Below are 21,936 nucleotides of genomic sequence, written 5' to 3'. Positions count from 1 at the left end.
GTGCATCTGCTCTGAGTGTGCGTAATTACTCTCAGCGTATTTCAAACACCAGGCGAGGCATCTACCGGTTCCAAATATAGAAGTCAAACACACTTCCAAAAGCATATGGCTGAGATCCATTACGTAACCGCGTTCTGCTCTGCGAGGAAGGGTTCTGATCCTAGAGCCGCCTGTCGAGACGGAAAATCCAGCTTACAAAAAACAACCAACCAACATCCCCAGAGGGACATTAAACACAATTAGCTCTCATGGCCAGTTCTCGGTAGCATGCCCAGTGTGTGGTGCTTTACTACAAACTAAACACGAGCTCCGAAAAGCTCAGTGTCTAGGGGTCTGTCTACAATGACAGGCTATGTCAGAGGCTGGCTGCTCACATACCTATCCAGGGCCCCCAGGCAGCCTATGCTACAGAACCTTTCACTGCTGTTGTTATCCGAGCTAGTTAGATCAGAGCTAGCTCAGGTATGTCTACACATGCTGCAGTCACACCTCTGATTGCAGTGTAGACATATCAAAGAAGCACACTGACCGGAGATGGGGTACCACATACAGGTAAACATGAAGATACATTGCCATGCCTGAGCCATCTATCTGTGTGTATGTGTTATGTGGACTATCCTCAATTATTCTCATCCTTTAGGGGTTCTAACTGCACAAAGGGGAAGGGGTAATTGGGGCGAGTTACCATGTCTTAGCATAAAGAAAAACCCCAAGGTCACCAGCTATCCAATATGTTTAACACAACCATTTTTGAGAGCCCTAAAGTACAAAGACGGCTTCACAGTACAGCCACTACTAGGGACTGTATTTCCAACCCAAATGCAAGATAGCGACGTATTGCTCTCCCAAGGAAAGCACGGGCACACGAGATAAAGACGTCTTTACACTTTATCTTTCCCAGCAGATCTCAAAGCTTCCAGCTATTTGTGCTCACCACAGTCATGCTCGTCAACTAGAGACATCAAAAGACTTTGGGGTAGGGACCGTATATACTCATTCATAAGCCAAATGTTTTTGGTTAAAAATGACGCACCAAAGAGCAGGGTTGGCTTATAAATGGGTCTACACCAAAATTTGATGATTTTAAACTCCATGGAATCATTGAATTGAATATGTAATACACTGTCGTTTTGTTTACCTGGAGTGTCTGCAGGCATGGAGCCCCTCAGCTCCTTGTGGCCACCATTTGCTGTTCCCAGCCAATGGGAGCTGCGGGAGCCACTTCCTGCAGCTCCCATTGGCTGGGAACGGCAAACCACGGCCACAGGGAGCTGAGGGGCTCCGTGCCTGCAGACGCTCCAGGTAAACAAAACGTCCCGACCCGCCAGCGGCTTACCCTGACAGGCCGGCAGCCAAAGTTTTCCAACCCCTGAAATATAGGGTCGGCTTATGAAAGGCTTATACAGTTTTTGTTATTTTTGCCTATCCATTTTGGGGGGTCGGCTTATAAATGAACGGGCTAATGAACGGGTATAGACAGTATTTATTTCCCACTGCAATGTAGCAAAGTTTGCCTAATGGTTCAGAATTTTAGGGAGACTCTGGCATTATCCTTTTTTTAGTACACAAAGAGCAGACGTAGCCTCTCTGTCCAAATGACCTTCATTGCAGGTTAGGATAAAAACAAAAAACAAAAGTAAAGTCTCCATAAAAACAGAGAACATTCTGCCAGTGAACTCGTGGCCCCACTGAAATCAATCGGAGTTTTGCCACCAACTTCCTCTAGGGTGAGCAGGTGTCTGGCTTTTGACTGGAACATGCAGTCAAAAACGGACCTAGGGGCTCCGGTCAGCACCGCCAATCAGCCTGTTAAAAGTCCGGTCGGCGGTGCTGCGCAGCTAAGGCAGGCTAGTCCCTACCTGTCCTGGCTCCACGCTGCACCCCGGAAGCAGCCAGCAGGTCCGGCTTCTAGGCGGGGGGGCCACAGGGCTCCGCACACTGCCCCCGCCCCAAGCATCGGTTCCGCACTCCCACTGGCCGGGAACCTTTTATTAGTTGATCAATTCTAACTCTACAAGTAGCTTTGCATGTGAGGTGGCTCTCGAAATATTTTGGTCAAAGACAAAAACAAAAAACTGTCTCTCCTTTGAAAAGTTGCCGACCCCTGACCTAGAGTTTTCTTCAGCCCGTCATACGTGACTTCACAGAGCTTGATCCAGTCATGTGTTCTTAATGTTGGTAAGAGGTAATAGTTCCGCTTTGTTTTCTTCAAACTGGTCCTTTTTTGATGGTCTCTTTCCCCTAAAGCTGTTTCATGGATTGTTGTCCTTAAATCTTCCCAAAATTCCTCTGCCTTCTCTGGTAATGGCTTCCCATGCATTCTAAGTTCAAAATCCTGGCATTTCCTCTGTTTTTGGGGGTTAATAGCATTGATCTTGAGCTTGCTCCTAGGTTTTGCTCTATGTAGCTTCTTGGCTGTAATCTTCACTTTACTAATAATCAATGAGTGGTCAGTGTCACAATCAGCGCTGTGGAACGCGCAAGCGTTCTGCACTAAGGGTAGGCCTTTCCTCCTGACGATAACAAGGTCTAATTGGTGCCAGTGGCCCGATTGTGGATGTTGCCATGACACTTTTTGGCGATCTTTTCCTGTAAAATATGAATTGGCAATGCACATTTGGTTTTGGGCACAGAATTCAAGAAGTCATTGGCCATCTTTATTCATCTTGCCAATCCCAAAATGTCCTAGGCAATCTGGCCATGAGTGGTTGTCCACACCGACTCTTGCATTAAAGTCACCAAGGAGGAAAAGTTGCTCAGCTGACAGTATTCTTTTGATGACTTGATGCAAAGAGTTGTAAAATGTATCCTTTTCCTTGGAGCTAGATTTGAGTGTTGGTGCATAGGCACTAATGATGTTCACAGAGCCAATGGTCGTCTGACGTTTAAGTGAGATGATAAGCTCTGACTTCCAAATGAGTGTTTCTAGGAGCTTTATCCACTTGTTTCTCACAGCGAAACCCACACCGTGCAGATGATTTTCTTTGCTGCTTTTACCTTGCCAAAAGAAGATGTCAGTGGCTTCTTGGACAGAACCAACATCTGCAAGTCTTGTTTCCTGGAGTGCTGCAATGTCAACACTGAGTTTGTACAGCTCACGGTCTATCAAATCTGACTTCCATATGCAGCCTGTGTATTGTAGGTCATCATTGTCTGTCAGACAGGGCACAAATGGATGCACTTCCAAAGGTCCAGTCAGATGCCTCCACAAAGGTGAGCTGAAAAAAATCAGTGGCCAGCTTAAGGCTTGCCTGGAATCTGGTATTGCAGAGAGATTCTGGGTTAATGCTGCCATTGGGTCCTGGCACCCATCTGTGTCAGCTAAGCTTGCCCAGCATTCTGAGACCCCCTAGGCACGAGGGGTATGGCTGATGGACGGAGCAAACGTTCCGTGGCCAGCACTTCCTTGGGCACACTTAATTCTTTCAAAAGTCGATTGTATAAAGTCAACAACAGAAAGCAAATCTCCCTGAAATAGTATATTAGCTAAACATGATTTAAAAGCAAGATCTGAAGCCAACGATTATGTCTGGCTGTTACAAGGAAAGCAATTTTCAAGCCACCTATGTTGAAAGCAATCTCCATGCAAGTAATTTCGCAACATCCATCGAGCTGTCATATTAAAAAGCCATTGCCCTATCTATGGCATGCTTCCCTCCCCACCCTCACCCCACCATTGTTTTTTTTAAACACTTGTTTTTCTTCTCATACAAAGCAACAACCTCCCACAAGCTTCAGATCGCCGCATAACAGCCTCAAGGATATAAACAGTTATTCTTACAGAAACAGCCTTTGTTCCCAAATCATTTCTGAATCTTGTTGGGTCTTTTTTAATCCTTTTTTCCCTTTAACTTTCCTCTTGGGGGGAATGACTCTTCCTGCAGAAAATGAAACCTACCAAACTTTAAGGGACTAAAGGACAATGTCATCGCTAGATCCAGAGAGAGCTATGAAGTCTGCAGAACAGGGTGACCAGACAGCAAGTGTGAAAAATCGGGACGGTGGTGGGGGGTAATAGGAGCCTATGTAAGAAAAAGACCCAAAAATCGGGACTGTCCCTATAAAGTCGGGACATCTGGTCACCCTAGCCACTAGCCCCCGGGGTCCTCTTCTTCCCACACTACACACACTTTGATTAAGACAAAGGAGCAGGGCAGAATGAATTTTTTTTTTTAATTTTGTATATATTTTGCTAACTGAAAGTCCATGTTCTGCCTGGATCGTCCCAGAGGATCTATTAACAGAATCTTTAAGCCCTTGTTAAACCTCTGAGGGAAACAGATTGAGAAAGAGAGTTTGGAAATGTCTTCAGAACCAAACTTTGCATTCAGCGCCACCTGTGAAACACCACATCCCAGGCTGCACAGCTTAGTGGCAGCCACGCAGTCTCAGTTGGCCATGGATTTATGACAAAACACCACCTTCGGCACCAACTCTGCAAAGACTCACACGCTTGACTCTATGCACGGCAAATAGGCAGTCAATGGGGATACTCACCATGCAGGAAGTTAAGCACGTCCTTAAATCTTTACAGGACCAAAAACTTGGCAAAATATCAAATATCTGCATTTCCCTGACACTCTTTACGCTATTTGTCTCCTTTGTTATTTCTCTCCGTTGCCAGAGTGTCCAAGTCCCAGCCAATCATTAAACACACTGAATGGGCAAAAGGATACTTACCAACTGTCAAGAGTTGGTTTGCTATTGCACACAGCCCCTGATGAATAGACATCCGGCACTCAATAGTCCTGTTTGACATTTTTGGTTATTAGTCAATTTCACTTCTATGAAATTATCCTTTGCAACTTATACATTAGCTCTAATGCAGCAAATACTGCAGGGGAAGGCTATTCGGGGGGAAGGGCAGTTTCTTTTCTTTTTTTCAAAGTTTTATGGATACATTTATGTTGGTTCTGAGAACATTTGTCCTTACAAAGTCTAAATTTTAGGTCCAAAACTGCCCTGGCACCACCCCTTAAATTCCAGATTTTTATAGAAGACACTCGGCTCTTAATTTTTTTATTATTAACCCAAGAAAAACACTGGCCACTCACCTGGGCTCTGCAGGAACAGCCGCTTGATCCTTCTCCCAGGTGATGACAGGGGAGGGCAATCCTTCAATCCGACACTCAAATCGGGCCATACCATTTTCTTCCACTGTCTGAGACTCTGGCTGCTGAAAAAAACGTGATAAACCTGGAAAAAAGAAGAGAGTTAATGCCTTGAAATTTGTGCTCTGAGAAACAAACACATTTTCAGTCGTTTGAGAAGCTGTATCAGAAGAGAAGAGAATTCATGTTTTCTAACACTCACGAATCTATAATAACGCAATGTATAAGCTAGGAAGACTCCTATTATGTGGTAAAACTTGGCAATACAAAATGACCAGGCTGGACAAGAGAAATGTAATTCCTTGCTGTCCTCCAACCTGCTAGCTGGCATGCCCTTAACAAGCCTGGGTGTGTTACCAGAGGCATCTGAACATGCAAATTGGCCTCCTGCCTCATCTTTGCTGTAAATGTAACCGAATGGCAGAAGCAGCAGGTCATTTGTCTGCCTGCCCAACTGCTTTGCTAAATGGCCCTTCAGTTTCCAGTCATCCCGTTAGAAGTGGGGAGAACGATACTTTCTTGACAGACAACCAAATCTGAGACCCAGCTTGTTATTGGATGAGCCACAAAATTTGTGCAGAGAAGGGTGAATTTCACCTGTTCAGCTCTGCCCAGCACAAGTGTTACATATACGAGTGTAAAGCAGGAGGACCCACTTGTGCATTAATTGATGTTACACTAGCACCTGGAGGCCACACCCAAGGTCAGGCCCCCCGGGCTAGGCACTGCATCAACACACAGTGAGAGACACTCTCTGCCCCGAAGAGTTTGTAAGCGATGGGAGTATTATTAGAGCCATTGTACAGATGGAAAGCTGAGGCACTGAAAGGTGAAGGGACTGACCCAAGGTCACATGGGGGGTGCGGCAGAGCCAGGAGCTGAAACTTGCCTGCTGAGTGCCAATCCAGTGCTTTACCCACAAGGCCGTTCTGCCTCTCAGCAAGGAGCTGATTTGCCGTGAGGCCTGCTTTAGCAGGAGTGAGGTGACAGAGGAGCGCCTGTAACTAAATGCCTAGTTACAATGAAAAGTGATGTGCTTCCCTCCTAAAACACACCCAATCCCAGCTCCCTTTGTCACATTTTGCTCCTTAGAGTAAGGGGCTTGAGACCTGCTTCTGCTCTTGTTTCTACCCTCTTTCACCCATGGTTAGTGTCTATTCAGACCTGCCCTGGTGCCCGATCCTTCTCCCACTAAAGTGTATGGCAAAACTCCCACTGAGTTCAGTGCTGCAAGATCAGTGCCCCGGATCACAGCTATTTTCTGCTCACTGTCCCGCATCGCACAAGGAACTGCAGGATCAAGAACACAGAAATGAGCACTGGTATATAAATTTGGCCAGGCTATTACATAATGCACCACTAAAATGTCTTAGTCACACAGTGGACTTTTGAACACAACACGCCGGCATCCTTAATAGGCTGTGGAAGGTTTTTATTCTCTTCAACCAGAAGAGTTAGCATTTATTTTAAACACATCTCCATTAAACTGCCTATGACATTAAACCTATCCTGCCTTACAAATGCTTTGTGCCATCCTAGAACACAAATGACAGTAGCACCATAATGCACAGCAAAGGTCTAAGCTAGAAAACATGGAACTCTGTTGCTATGCCAAGCATAAAATTGTACTCAGCAGGCTCAAATTTATCTGCCAAGAGTAATTCTAACATTAGTGTGAAATTATTTGTTAGGCTGATTTCTTACTCTCCTCAAAAACAAGAATTCTATTGGTTTGTAGTTTACAACTTTTTACAAAAACAAGACAATGTTTGTGTTTCTGATCCTGGAACCAGTTTAAAGTGTGATATGGTTGTTATTTTACTACATTTTTTAGACCATATTCATATTAAAAATGAAAGGTCCAAAGGGCAAAATGTGTGCATTGCACAAATGGGCCTTTTTAAATATTGGGTTTCACCTGTTTTCGTGTGCAAACACCATTAATTTTTTAAACAGACAACCTGATGCACGTGCAGCAGTGCTCACTCACCCTTGGAGCACCCCCTTGTGTCAGTGCGGGATGTTGCCGCTATCTTCTGCTCCAGCTCCTCCTGCAGGCCGCCTGCCTCTAGCCCTGCCCTCTGGCCAAGTCACCTAATTTCAGACCCCTCCCTCCTGGGCAGGGTCTGGGGCAGAAGTGACAGATTTGTCTCTTCCGGGACCGACCACACCAGCCAATCGCACCGGCCCGCAGGGCCTGGAGCGGTCGCCCCAATTCGCCCTACCCAAAGGATGGCTCTGCTCCTGGAACATCACAGACAAACCTGAACGAAACTGAACAATTCTTCTGCCTTCTTGGGCTACTGAAGTCTTCTCTTCTCTGCTTACAAACCCTGTCTCAGGGTTCCTGCCTACAGGAGCCTACTCTGCTCCATGTAAGTTTCCCTCCATAGGAGAGTCCTGCCTTCTCCACAGTCTCTCCCTAGATCTTGCGCCTTTTTTCCATGGCCCACCACAGGGACCAACTCTGTTCTGGAGACCTTGTTTAGTCTGCCGACCCCAGGCCTTTCCGTGAGGAGAGGCGGGAACTCCCTAACTCCTCTTTCCTGGGGCTTCCCTCAGGGTGTGTCTACACTACAGTTAAAAACCCACAACTGGCCCATGCCAGCTGACTCGGGCTTAGGCAAAGGGGCTGTTCAATTACAGCGTACACATTCAGGCTACAGCCTGGGTTCCGGGCACCTGTGAGGTGGCAGGTTTCAAAGCACCCAGCCCACCCGGACTCTGCTCCTACAAACCAAGGCTGCAGACCAGGGCTCCTGGCCCTGGCACCTGTGCATTTTCCCTCTGACATACAATCTACTTTTCCCTGGCAATATGGAGGATGATGGTGCAGCCCAGCTACAGAAGCACTGAGCCCCTAGGCCGCAATGTTTCTAACAGGACCCACGCAATGCAGTGGGATCCAAGCACACTTTAAGGCCCTCCCCTTTGGGCGTTGATTTCTGCTGGCTGTGTGGTGAAAGGAGAAATCACGAGACAAAGCAAATGCAGTGGGACTTGGCTGGAGAAAGAGCCGGGTAAGAACTGTTCCTCTGCGGGGTAGCACCGCACGTTGCTAGGAGTCCCACTGAATTCAGGAAGTACAGTACTCCTCAGGGGATGTCAGAATCTGGCCCTGAGGTCGGATCCAGGGCCGAAGCCTGCACAGCACCATTCACCATTTTACCACAATGCCATTTTTCATGGGCCCGGGGTCAGGAACTGGTTAAGCCCTCCAGGAATACACTCCAGTGGAAAAATGAATGGTGGAGCACTGTGGGCATTGAAGGGGCAAGGTGACTGGCATGGAACGATGAAAGACATGAATGTATTCAGCATTATTCAAACCACTCTGGCAGGTTTAGATGGAAGTTTTCATTCAGCCTTGCAAATCTGTCATGAAAATTGACCAGTCCAGCCATAAAACCTACTTTCCCTCCCTTCCCAGGATGATGGTTAGAACGAAAAACTTCGTATTTTACTCTCCAGTCGCCAAAGTTACACACTGCAGGTGAGGGAGCGCCGTTCTGCAAGGCTGCCTTAACACCAAATGGCAACGCACGCTGCACTTTTATTAATGGCACATTCAAACCAAGCACACAACCCTCCACTGACATTTTACACTCAGCTGGAGCTAAGCCCCCTCTGATCACACTTTTAACCCTGTCTCGAGAGGTGACTGCGGTCCAGTGACATGCCTCTACCCCACCCTTCTTAGTCCCATCAGCGCAGAAGACTCTGAGCTTGGAGAGATTCCCTGCCGGAGACATTATATCCTGGTCAGAAAATGCAGTCTATGCCTGGAATTTCAGCCGTCTCAAAACGACTCTCTGGTCTTTCGCGCTGCCTTTTGCCACCAAATTCTGTCTCCGTTTATTTTCTACCTTTGTTCCTTTTATAATTATTAGTATTTATTTTTGGATGGTGGCATCCAGAGGCCTCAGCTGAGACTGGGGCCCCATTGGGACACTGTAGAAACCCACTGTAACAACCCCAGCCAGAACAGCTTACACTCAAAATAGACAAGACTGGCAAAGAGTGGGAGGGGAAACTGAGGCCTAGCGAGATGAAGTGACTTGCCAGAGGTCACCTAGCAGGCTAGTAGCAGAGCTCGGAATGGAACCCAGATCTCCTGAGCCCTAGCCCAATGCCCTCTCCATGCTGCCTGGCTCAGTTTTGTAGATCTGCTCCTGCTTCTCTCGCACACACCTATCTCCCAGTGACTAGAAACGATAGGCAGAGCCTTTGACCTTTAGTCTTCTGCTTCCAGGTCAGGTAACATCTGGTGACTGTCCTGTGGCCTGTGTGTGCAATGAGTCGGTAGTCTCAGCAGGGGTCCCCCAAAACCCCCCTGCAATAACTGAAGCGGTAGTAGGCAATCTGTTCCGTCACCAATGGAGCAAGGAGTGAAACTACCCTCTCATGCTGGAGGTACTCATTCCAGGACGGGTTAGAAGGAAACTGGGGCAGCCAGTCTGGGATCTTTCCTCAACACTTAAAATGTTTTATGACTCTTTTGGTGGGGGAGAGGGGGAAGTGACTCCAATTCTGCATGTCCTTTAATATCAGTGGACGTGCAATTTAACTACAACTACTATTCCTTTAAGCAACTGGAACGTAGGTGAGACAAGCCTACAAGCAAGTTTGTTTCTACTCCTACTTGTAAGCTCGTGTGACCCTCCTAACACAATTGCACTACACCCGTTTAGATTACAGATCATGCATATAACGTGGCACTTTGACAGCCATTTTCAGCTTCTGCCGGCAGAAACGTGATACACTACAGCACCATTCCTTCCAGACACAGCAAATATGTTCACCCAACAGCTTACAATTACTGTAATTTTATAGACCATCCCTTGCAAAACTGTTTAAAGTAAATTAACAGCTTTCACAAATGTCGTGATTAACAGGTAGAGCAAAAACAACACACTCCATAGTTTCACTTTGAGGATATTTAGGGCTCTGAGAAACCTGCCAATCTAATTAATTGACTAAACATCTATTTACATAGTAAACAGACTTGAACTAGAAGTCATCACAGATCAACCAGGTCTCATGTGTAACAGTAACCCCTAAAATCAGTGTATTGACTCTGCCATGTGGCCAGGGTATCACTTTTTGTATCCTGATTCATGGCATGTGATTGACACCAGTAAATAAAGATCAGCCTCTTACTCCAGCCCTCTTGTATGACATATGCAGTGTTGCTGTAGCCCCGTCAGTCCCAGGATATTAGAGAGACAAGGTGGGTGAGGTAATATCTTTTATTGGACCAACTTCTGTTGGAGAGAGAGAGAGAAGTTTTCGGGCCCAGACCTGAGGAAGAGCTCTGTGTGGCTCAAAAGCTTCTCTCTCTCACCAACAGAAGTTGGTCCAATAAAATATACTGTGTCACCCACCTTGTCTCTCTTGCATGTCAGCATTGACTATGTTGTGTTCGAACCGTTGACAAAAATGAGGTCACCTGACTCCATTCGTTTGGAAATAAAGCTGCCAGAGAAGTCCACGAAGTGCTACCAAATTTCCCAGGGAGCATTGCAGAGAACTCAGAGAGGGTGAAATATCCCACGCTGCTGCATGCGGCAGGGTTCACTGTCCGCTGTCTCCAGTGGCCACTGCTACATCATCTACGCTATGAAGACTGAATTCAAAGCCCAGTCCTACAGCAAACATAGTTCCCTAGATGCCATCTGCCGGCTAGGGCTACTTCTGAACCCAGCTGGCAAAAGAAGAAATCCAAGCAACTATCTACCACCTTTCCCATTTAGAAAAGGACAGATTACATGCCACATACACATTTGGATTCCTGGATCTAGGTGGTCCCATCAGAGGACAAGTCTGAATTCGACAGCACAATTCTATTGGGCCACTGGTCTGGAATGGAAACTGGCCAAACATTGGACAGAAGCGTGCGCTCTCCTTCCTTCCAGACTTGGGGTGCAGAAAGACACAGGCATCTGAGAATTCTGCATCAAGGAAGAACATCCTTCCCCTGCTGTTGTCTTTCATTCTCTGAAAGGAGCAAGATTTCAGAAGAATGTAAAGGTTCTGTGCAGGACATCTGCAATCTGCTGACTCCAGTAGCTGAACCTGGGGATAAAATGGCTTTCTATGATGTGAGTCTGTCCAAAGGCAGCAGAGATTTAAATGCCGCCAGCCTTTGTAGGGTTAATGAAATCCACATGCCGCATAAAATGGAGCATTGGTTCAGGTGCAATTTTTGGTCCTATGTCAGCCCCACAAGGTTGTAACCATAGAGATTTGTTGCCATGCTGTGAAGATGTCAGAAGTACAACCTGCCACAACACTTGAGAACAGCACCGTCTTTCTGAAGGAAAAAGGAGAGGGTCACAGCTGCATCAAAACAAAGGTGTCATAATTATACCGTCAGCCTCAGAAACCTTTCTAGCCCTGAAGCCTGCCTGTGGAACAGCCGGGTTCTTTTGCACCCAGGCCACTGCAATGGCTGATCATCTGAGAAAGCTGCTCAGAACCTCCTAGTCACCCCGTCCCAAAACAGAAGTGTGGGAAGGTGCCCGATGAAATTAAAAGGCATTTGAACCAAATAACGAGACAAGTTTATTTTTAAAGGCAATATAGAAAGAAACCACACAACTCTCTGTCCCAGGATACTGTTGAGACTTACCGAGTTTCAAAAACGTTCCGACGTTTCTAACAATAATATCGGCAGTTGCAATTACACTAGTGAAGATACAAATCCTACAGGCTTTCAATACCAGGGCTTCAGGGTATATAATGAGCTCTCCAGCTTGGGAGCCAGGAGGGAATTTCCCCTGTGCTATACCACTGCACAATTAAGCACATTGTGCAGGTTTCCACCTTTCTTTAAAGCAGGGATAGGCAACCTATGGCACACGTGCCAAAGGCGGCACGGCACATAAGCTGATTTTCAGTGGCACTCACACTGCCCGGGTCCTGGCCACCGGTCCGGGGGGCTCTGCATTTTAATTTAATTTTAAAGGAAGCTTCTTAAACATTTTAAAAACCTTATTTACTTTACATACAACAATAGTTTAGTTATATATTATAGCCTGATAGAAAGAGACCTTCTAAAAACGTTAAAATGTATTACTGGCAGGTGAAACCTTAAATGAGAGTGAATAAATGAAGACTCAGCACACCACTTATAATAAATAAAATAAAATAAATAAATAATAATTGGAGATATACCAATCTCCTAGAACTGGAAGGGACCTTGAAATGTCATTGAGTCCAGCCTGCTGCCTTCACTAGCAGGACCAAGTACTGATTTTTGCCCCAGATCCCTAAATGGCCCCCTCAGGGATTGAACTCACAACCCTGGGTTTAGCAGGCCAATGTTCAAACCACTGAGCTACCCTCCCCCCCAACCTTCTGAAAGGTTGCCGACCCCTGCTTTAAAGCATCCAGTCTCAGCCAGTCAGGCAGGATGCTGGGCTATGTGACTCCAGGCTCTTTTCTGATGGAGAAATTCTTATGGCTTTACATAGAACAGGTAGCCCATACATCTTGGCAAACCAGATCCCACAAAGGAGACGAGCTTCTGTCAGACTTGTCCTCTTCTCTTGTAACAATAGCTGGCGCAACCCCATAAATTAAGGGGAAAAAATGCTAGGTCCTTCCTGCTGACGCTGCATTCCTTGTCACCTGGCCAGGCCTGAACATAGCTTCCAAACTTAATCTCTTTCACACGTTCCTGGTGAGACAGACTGTCTCCTCTGACCGGTCCCTTTGAGACTCTCGACTCATTTCCGTCTGATACTTTCCCTTTTCCAGTATGGGAGCCAAAAGCCCTTAAATGTCACAGTGGTCCCAAATTTCTGGGACTATTTGGAGAAAGGCACGGACTGTCTCCACAGCCACTGTCTCAGGTTTCCAGCAGAATCCCTGCAAGTGGCTGACTGACTCCACAGGAGACATGTGACCTGACCGGCCCACTTCGCTAGTGCACACTCTGGGGAGTGAAATAGACCATGCAATAGATTTCTAGGCAGCAAAGATGATCTGCTTAAAGCACAGGACTGGGAGGCAGGAGGAGATGTGGTCCATCCCAGGCTCTGCTACAGGCTTGATGTGGGACTTCCAGCAAGTCATTTAAGACTCATCCAACTCCCAGTAAAGCCACAGTCTTGACACTGATTTCAGTGGGTGTTTGACCAACCCTCCTAGCTTTAGTGCTTCACTCTGCTGGTATTTACCTACCTCACATGGCATCATGAAGCTAAGTTCATCATAAGCACCTGGAGATCTCTGGATGCTTTATGAAGGCCAAGTACTGTCATTATTATTTATTATTATTATTATTTGCATCATCGTATTGATCAAAAAAGAGTCCCCAAGCCACATTCAGGATCTGCAGCACAGACTCATCTCATGGCAGAAACACACCACCTTCCAGGAGAAAAAGGTTGCTGGCTGACTTCTTCTCTCCCTCGTCTTCCCGACAAGCCTTGTTCTATTGCCTACCATTAATCACCCATGGCCGACGCAATCAGCATGAAGAATAACTCCATCTGCATGTAAAAAAGTTCTGATCGACCACGGTGCTCTATTCCGCTTGCACAGAAACAGATCCCTTGGAATACTCCGCTCACACGAAACGAATGCTAATGTTGCAAACGCTTCTCTCCAGCCTGCAAAACAAAATGAGCTGGGGGATGCATTTCATTAATCAACTTCCTCGTCACCCTCGATTCAGAAATAAATATGTTATGTCAGGTGCAAATGCTCGCTGAAGCAGCAGCACTTTCCCCGGGGCAGATGGTAATAAAATGAGACATATGAATGCACACATGAGGAGCGACAAGTCTTAGACAGTTCATCTGAATTTGGATGCCATAGGATAGAGCACGGTGGAAGATGGGGGGGAGGAAGGAGGGGGAGTGTCTTTCCTCATATTCTTACAAATATCCATTTCTAAAGATCTAGAAACAAAAATTTGGGAATTTTTTTTTATATAATATTCCCATTTCTAAGCCAGTATTTTTCCATTGGTCTCCCCTACAGGCTACCAGCCAAAAAAACCAGATCAGTTAAACTGTAAGGCACATTGCTGTACCATACGGTGCAAATTTTTAGCAGTGAGGGTAATTAATCTTGGAGATAATTTACCAAGGGATGTAGTTGACTCTCTCTCGTTCAGAGTCCTTAGCTCAAGAGAGATACGCTCTCTAGTAAATTCAGCCACAAGTTCCTGGGGTCGATGCAGGAGGTGCAAGGCTGATGTTATACAGGGGCTGGGGGGGGGTATCACACTAGATTATCACAATGATCCCTTGTGGCCTTACATGCCGTGACCTATGTTCTGCACAGATTATTTGCTTTTAGAATCTTTGAGTAAAATGAAGTGCTGTGTAAGGTGAGGAATTTTCTGTCCGATCGGAGAGAGGCGTAAGGCAGACAGGCAATCCTGCACTGACAGGGAGAAGGGCTGAATTGACCCAAGGTGGTTTTCCCATCTCTTACCATCACAATTTACCCAGTGTCTGTCTGCACTATACCGGTCTGTCTCCTGTCCAATCCCCGGCATTTCACAAGCCCAAAAAGTCACCCAGTTTATTAAATACTGCTAGTAGCTATTCATCTGGCACTGCAAATGTATGCAGAAGGAAGAGAAAAGGAGAGAGGAACCAGCCTTTGGGACACTGTATGCTTAATATTTCCTAAGCAAACCAACTGGTTCACATAGACCCTACCGAAACAGATAACCAAACAACTATGGCTCCAACCCTGCAAAGATTTGATGCACTGTGAGTAGCATTTGACTTGGGTGGGACTATTCACACAGCACACGGTTAAACACGCGTTGGACAGGCTCAGGGTCTATTTACCCTTCTACTAGAGTAAGTGTGTTTCAATGGGCAAGCACAGGACCCCCCGGCTTCCATACTGAAGATGCTGGGTAAATGCAAACCCATCTGTGCCTCAGTTTCCCCAGTGGCAAACAGGGCTAATATTACTTACCTGCCTCACCGTCATTAGGATCACAGGCCGAGAGGCATTATAGCACAGAAAAGTATTACTGCCTTCACATTATTTTCTAACCTAGCTTAGTTTTTAAGTCAAGGGCTGGTTATTTATTGGCTCTCACATTCTTAAAACAGCTCTGAAGGCAATTTCCAAATGCGAGGGACTTTAATCTAGGATATTACGTTGTTTTATTATTTTAATGCCTCAGCTCTCGAGAGATCTTTTTCTGTGCCTGAAACGAATACCAGCCTGAATTGGAAAGGCCCTTCCTTTCATCTCCGCTTCCTTTTATAAACGGGTAGTCACCTTGCGAGACAGCACAGACAGCGCAGAGTCTTTGCAACTTAGACAGCTGCTACCGCTTTTTAGTGCTCTTCCCTGTCTAGGACTTCTCCCCTCGAGTTCAGAAGGGGGCCGTGCAATATACAGTGACTGCTCCTCCTCCTTACCGTCTCGTCAAGAGACACTGGGACAAATTCTGCCCTCAGTAATACCCATGCAAGCTCCTTGGCATCCAGGGGCGTAATCTCACTAGGGTGCTCAGAAAGTCGCAGGAGTGGACCCCTACAGCAGAATGCAACCTATTTCCTGCCCTTTTTTTCCAACCTCTCTAGGTCCCGCCCATGCTCCTTCTCTGCACAGTTCACCTGGGTCAGAGCGCCTCTCACTGGACAGCAGCTGAGTCTTAGGCATCAACGCCTTTCCATGAGGGGACTGGAGAACGACGCCTCCAAACTAACACAGCAGTGTCAGAGTGGGGTTGCAACCCTCGCTGCTCAAAGAAACCCTTTAAAAACAAGACCAGTACATCTGTTGCAGTTCAATCCAGACCGAGGGATTACTCTGACTGTAAAAATAAAGGAAGCTCTGGAAATGAACATTATTGAGATATTCTGGATGCGTGCCCACCCTCTGCAATTCTAGTCTGTCCTGCATTGGAAGCCGACTGTCCTTAGGGGGCCACATATCTCTGGGGTTGGCAACAGCTGGAGGATTGAGCGTTTATTGTATTCACTCAACACGGGACAGATTTTTTTTCTTAACTTTTTACAGAAAGGTCAGTAAAAAGAACCAGGCAGAATGGGACAAATCTAGAGCTGGGTTCTCCACACGCACCCACATGCAGAAATAAGCAAAAACAGTCATTTTTGGACAAAACCTCGAACTCTTCTGCAGAAAGCAGACACTTCTCATGGCGAGCTGAAAACCAGCGTCAAAGGAAATTTTTCAGTCAGCAGCCCTACAGAAAGCTGCCTTGCTGAATCCTGGCTCTGGGACCAAGGTGGCTTAAAGGGGATTGGGTAGGAAGGCCTGAGGGGCCAATCCCTGCCAGGCCGGGGTTGCGCATCTCCTTGGGAAAGGTCACACTGAGCACTGGAAATCTGACACTCGAACATTGGGACTTGCTGCTGTTTTTCTCTTGGTCTGAGCACGCTGATTCTCTGTGCTTCGCCTCCAGCCTTTGAGAACAGCTCTTTCCCCACCCCCAACCCTTTTCTTTAGGTCCAGAAACCTGCCTGCCCATTTCTGTGTATTTTCCCCTCCACCTGGCAGGCATTGGCAATGAGTCAGAAGCAAACCTAGGCTCTCCTCACTCTTCAAGAGGGGCAGAGCAGGGGTCGGGTTTGCATGCTGGGTCACAGATCTCCCTTGTGTACGTGAATGGTTTTCCCTCCACCCCACTATACTTTCCATGCTTTGCACCAAATGACCTGGAGTCGAGGTGAGGGGCAAATATCACCAGTGTATCCTGGGAGAGATGTAGCGAGGTTGATTAGTTTATAACCCTATGAGGCCTGAAGCCTAAGGGCCTATCTTAAGGTCTAAATAGCCTCTAACGTGACAATATAAGGGTGCGTTCTGTGGGTTCTATAGTCTAACACAGGCACCTCAGCTGGATGCCCAGCTTCCACATTTGGGCAATCACATTGGCACGTGGGCACCCAAAGGTGCGGACTCGAGCATGAGGCCTCTACTGCCAATTCAATCTACGAGAAGGCAAGTGGACAGCAGAATCTGGCGCCGTGACCCGCGTTTCTGAGGATGATGGCAAACAGAAGATTTGATGCAGCCAAGTCTTACTCTGCAAAGCAGAGGGTCTGTTTACATCTCTTCCTAGCATGGTGCACACACCACAGGGAGCTTGAGAAGTCAGATTGCTCCCTCTGCCTTGGGCTGGATTCGTGGACTTTGCCTGGTCGAGCAGTCTTGAGGATAAAAGCACCGCCTGGTTTTCTTTGGCACCTGCAGTCAGAGTCACTGAACTGGAGGAACGAAGAGCTTGGGACCAAAATCCATTATACCTTTCTCAGCTACTTCCCAGGGCGCCTTAAAACACACCCGGCACCTGAGGACATCAGCATGTCTGCACTAAAGCTCCCATTTTACTGCCAGCTTGGACTTTCCTCAAATCTCTTTCCCTGCCAAAGATTAAGCCCCTGCCCTGCTGCTACCTAATGGAGCGAAGGCGGAGCTGAGCTTTCACAAGCAGAAGGCATCACTAAAGAGGAGACACCCGACACCGAGCCCAAGAAGAGCGCACAGCCTACATGGAGAGAGATCACTGGCTCCCAAATGGGGCCTCAGCCACCAAACTAAACAACCTTGTGTTTTACCAGTTCCATCAGGTCCTGGCCCATTCAGTGTTGTTTTCCAATCTCAAAATGGCCAGCAAAATTCCCCAGACTATTTCCTCAAGAGAATTGCTTCATCAGCATCTTTAACTAATTCATCTGGGGGCAGATCTTCCGCTGGTATAAGCTGCCATTGCTCCATTGACTTCAATGGGACTATGGTAATTTACACCAGCCTCTTGGTTTTCGTTGGGGCTATAGAGAGCCCCACAGACGTTCCAGTAGCAGGAGCTCTCAGCTCCCACTGCACTCCCTACTGGCCTGACCCTGCCCTCCTTGGTAATGCAAGTGGCCCCCCTGAAGCTACAGGCATTAGTAACAGAATAGGATTGGCCCCATCATGCTTCTATGCTGCAGTAGCTACCCCTTGATCAAGATGGAATGACCAGCTGCAGCCTAATCCCAGTTTCAAATTTGGCAGAAGTGTACACGCAGTGGACTCCAATCATTTCAATGGCTAGTCTGAAGGCCCTTTCCAAAGAGCCCCCCCATCTGGTTTTTAAAACAAGCTGTGGCCCAGGGACTGCCTTTTAAAAAAAATCCATGCTCCCTCCCTGCTCACTCACCAGTGCTGGAATTGTCAGCACCAGTTCAATTGGCCCCTCCCAGAATCTCAGTGTACAAACCAAAACGCAGGCTCGAGAAATTATCGTGCGTTTGGGGTCAGAAACCTGTGCACAGCAGCCAGTTACGTGCCAGGCAGTGCTGTGCAGAAATGCACAACGTGGGTCAAATTTAAGTTGCTTTTTAAAGGTAATTTATTCTATTTCCACAGCACGTCTGGGAGTCTGCAGTGGGCTATCATAAATTCCTCAGAAAACACGAAGAGTCAGTCTTCCCAGCAGCCCTTACGGTTATTTATGCCGGCACGTACCATACAAGTCACTTTTCTGCCCAGACTGGCACCACTAACTGCAACTTCCAAGCTGAGGTTAAGAAACAAATACACAGGGCAGGCAGAAACCAGCAAAAAAAAAGAGTGTGTAGCTACTTTGAAACTTTACGAGTAATATCTTACTGTAAATCCTTACTGCTTTATTGAGGGTTATCCATTACCAAGAACACTCATACATTTACAGTAACTTATTACCAGCAACCTGCTATTGGGAAGTGCCAACTTCAGAGCCACCCAGATGTAACGAGTGTAAAAGTAACTGTTTGTAATTAGTTACTGGATCTCCCAACACAGCTATAATTAAAAGGACACCACAGTTTTAGTTTCGGCCCAATATTTAGATTTTGTTAAATTATTTTAAGAAATCTAATATTAATAGAAAAGTATTCATATCTTAAAAATAAAACAATGAAAACTGTTTTTGGTTGGCTTTTTGTCTGGGGGAAGGGAGAGATATTTAAACACGCCTGTAAAATGTTGAGTCCTGAAGCACCTACATCAGTACTGTGTCAGTGCACCCGTCTGTCCGATTAGCCAGTCTGCACTCAACTCTATGATATCTGAGCACTTTGGGACGCCACTGTATTTTCCTTTGTTACATTTTCTGTTTAGTTCAATGAAACATTACTAATGATCCTCGGTGTTCCTAAGAACTCATTTTACAAAACGCAGGGGGTAACGTCACCTGCCAGGGTCCCCGGTACTATCGGGTCTCACTAATCCATCTAACATACCAGTTAGAACAACCCTGCCTCTTCTCTTTTGTTGCCTGCTTTTTGCACAGATTGACTCAAGGAGGAGCTATGCCAATGAAGGCCTCCCTCTTTTAAAGGGAAACACTCACCCTCCCAAACTAGCCTATTCATGACAAGTTCGAGTACAACCCCCAACGTTCAACACTTCTAATATTTGGTTTCCTTTTTGCAGTTTATGAGTAATGCTGTTAGTGTACTGGGCCCCGTCCTGCAAGGTGCCAATCACTGTGAACTACCCCCCTGTAAGAACCCACTGCTTTCAGTAAATCCATCCATTCCAGCATATATAGGGTCCTTTAAGTTTTACACATGTAACCAATGCTTACTCTGTGCGGCACTCTGTCGCCCTCTACTGGTGGCTGGGGCACAGATAGGAGGTTGACCTGCTACAGCTGTGGTTAAAGAGCAGAGGCCTTTTAGCGCTGACCGTAGAAAATGCAATATTTAAGACTCAGAAGTCCTTGGTTTGTTCCCCACTTGGGTTGGCAACCCACACAGATTTGTCATGTTACATATAAATCAATTAAACTGTTAACATTTTCTTATAACATGTTTTCTGTCTTTCGTGGTGTAGATTTTTTTTTAAATTACTTATGTGTTTGTGTAACATGTAGCTCAATGGGACGTCTGTTGTAACTGTGGTCTTTAGGCACAACCATAATCCAAATAATAATAATTAGCAGGCAAATGCTCACATTAAAGGGATACCATTAATCTGAAATCAAGTAATTTTAAGAGCAGATTGTGTTTCCAACCCTGGCTCCCCTTGCCAAGCTTTGTGGTTGGACAATTTCTATTTCTTGTGTTTCCCATCCCTTACTGCCACGTGTGGGGGGCACAGATCAGCGTTCATGTCGCACCTCATCTCAGTCCCTGGCCTGGGCCAGGGATGCTAATGATCCAAACAGCAGACCAAATTCGGTGATGAATCCCAGTCATGTGCTACCTGAGGCATGTTGCGCATACACTAAGAAGAAAACGACTGCCATGTGTGAAACCCCAAAACAAATTACAGGGGAGAGCATCTATTCAGGAGAAAGAGTGACACTGGCTAACTGAGAAAACAGATCCAAATATCGTTCTCTAAATTCACAATACTAGTAAACAACGGCAGGTAAACTATTTTGAGAAAAGTGTGATTTTCAAATTGACAATGTCTTTAAAATTATTTGCTTTTTAAACTAGCTCTGTAATTTACAATGAAGTACCCGGGTAGGACAGATGCATTGATTTTTATTGTACATTTTGCAAAAGTGCCACTTAGCTTCTCTCCATTATTTACCAAAGCATGTCTCATTCACGGTGTTAAAGAGGTAACTGTTAGATAAGGAACCACAGAACAAACAAACAAAAAAATGAAAGCCAACCAACCACACACCACGTTATCGGTCATGCCTTTCTATGTATTAATGCTTGCATACAATCAAATCACTCTTGGTGCAAGAGTCTTCTGCTCTGCAGCACTCGTCATCTGAAGCCACTTTTGATTGAAACTGGCCTGCAAACAGCTCCCCATTCCCTGCCTTTAAAGGCATTTCCAAATATGTATGCTTTGGCTCTCTGCAGGGTGGAAGGGGTATGTTCGTGCACTGGCCCAAGTCCGAGCACACTTGCAGATCCCTGAACCCACAAAGGGTCATCCTACAGGTCTGAGCAGAACAGAAGCAGACGAGACCCTTTCTAGGCATGAAAGGGGAGGTCGGCATGGCAAGTTCCGCAGGTGGCACCCCAGTGCACAATCTGGCTCCTTGCAGTTACAACGGTGCTGCTGTATCTTTAGCGCTCTGAAATTTTTTAGTTGCCACCTGTGCCAGGATCTCACAGAATTGTTCTTCCCACCCTGTTTTGAGACTCTCAATCCCATTGTGATTTCTCGTTCCGTTTTTGAGACCCTATACCCATTAACAGGAGTTGACGGGAGAGTGATTGGTGGTTGATTTAGTAGGTCTTCACTAGACACACTAAATCGACTGCCGGTGCATCGGTTGCCGCACATCGAACTCCTGGTAAGTGTAGATAAGGCCTTAGTGTGTCTTGCTGTGACTGCTTGCTAGCTACCAGACGGAATTTACTGATCTCATAAGAACGGCCATACTGGGTCAGACCAATGGTCCATCTAGTATCCGTCAACTCCTGTACTCCACCTGAACAAGAAGCGCAAGGGGAGTCAACGGGAGAGCGTCTCCAGTCGACATCGTGTAGTGTGGACTCCGCGGTAAGTAGATCAAAGTACGTCGACTTCAGCTACGTTATTCACGTTGCTGAAGTCGCGTAACTTAGATCGATCTCCCCCTGTAATGTAGGCAAGGCCTCAGTGTCAGTCCAACTTCCAGTATCCACATCATAGAAACCACCACAAACAACTGACAATAATTGAGATCCTTAGTGCTACTGCAACAGAGGGAGAGAGGACTGAATAGTCATGTGGTCTGAATGATCCTCCAACCGTGGGGGGGGGGGGGTGTCCCACTGGACAGGCACAGAGAGCAGAAGCTTGGATTCCAGTTCCTGTGCTAGACCGGTTATCTGAGCAAAGAGGGCTTCGGTCTCCACAAATGCCAATGCAGCACACTCCAAGGGAACTATAC

At 46.4% G+C, this 21,936-nt stretch overlaps 1 protein-coding gene across 5 annotated transcripts in view; it reads right to left on the bottom strand.

Moving 5' to 3' along the window:
• Positions 1–21,936, bottom strand: part of IGDCC4 (immunoglobulin superfamily DCC subclass member 4) — a 179,833-nt gene that overhangs the window by 92,207 nt on the left and 65,690 nt on the right. For all 5 annotated transcript variants that reach the window (XM_039490080.1, XM_039490083.1, XM_039490082.1 and 2 more), the window contains one exon: positions 5,055–5,196. In XM_039490080.1, the coding sequence (XP_039346014.1) occupies positions 5,055–5,196 (142 nt within the window). The remainder of the gene's footprint in view (positions 1–5,054; positions 5,197–21,936) is intronic.

This window comes from Mauremys reevesii, linkage group 10 (genome assembly GCF_016161935.1).
Source record: "Mauremys reevesii isolate NIE-2019 linkage group 10, ASM1616193v1, whole genome shotgun sequence".
NCBI classification, from domain to species: Eukaryota; Metazoa; Chordata; order Testudines; family Geoemydidae; genus Mauremys; species Mauremys reevesii.
The sequence above is the reverse complement of the archived record's forward strand: the minus strand, read 5'-3'. Positions and strand labels throughout refer to the sequence as shown.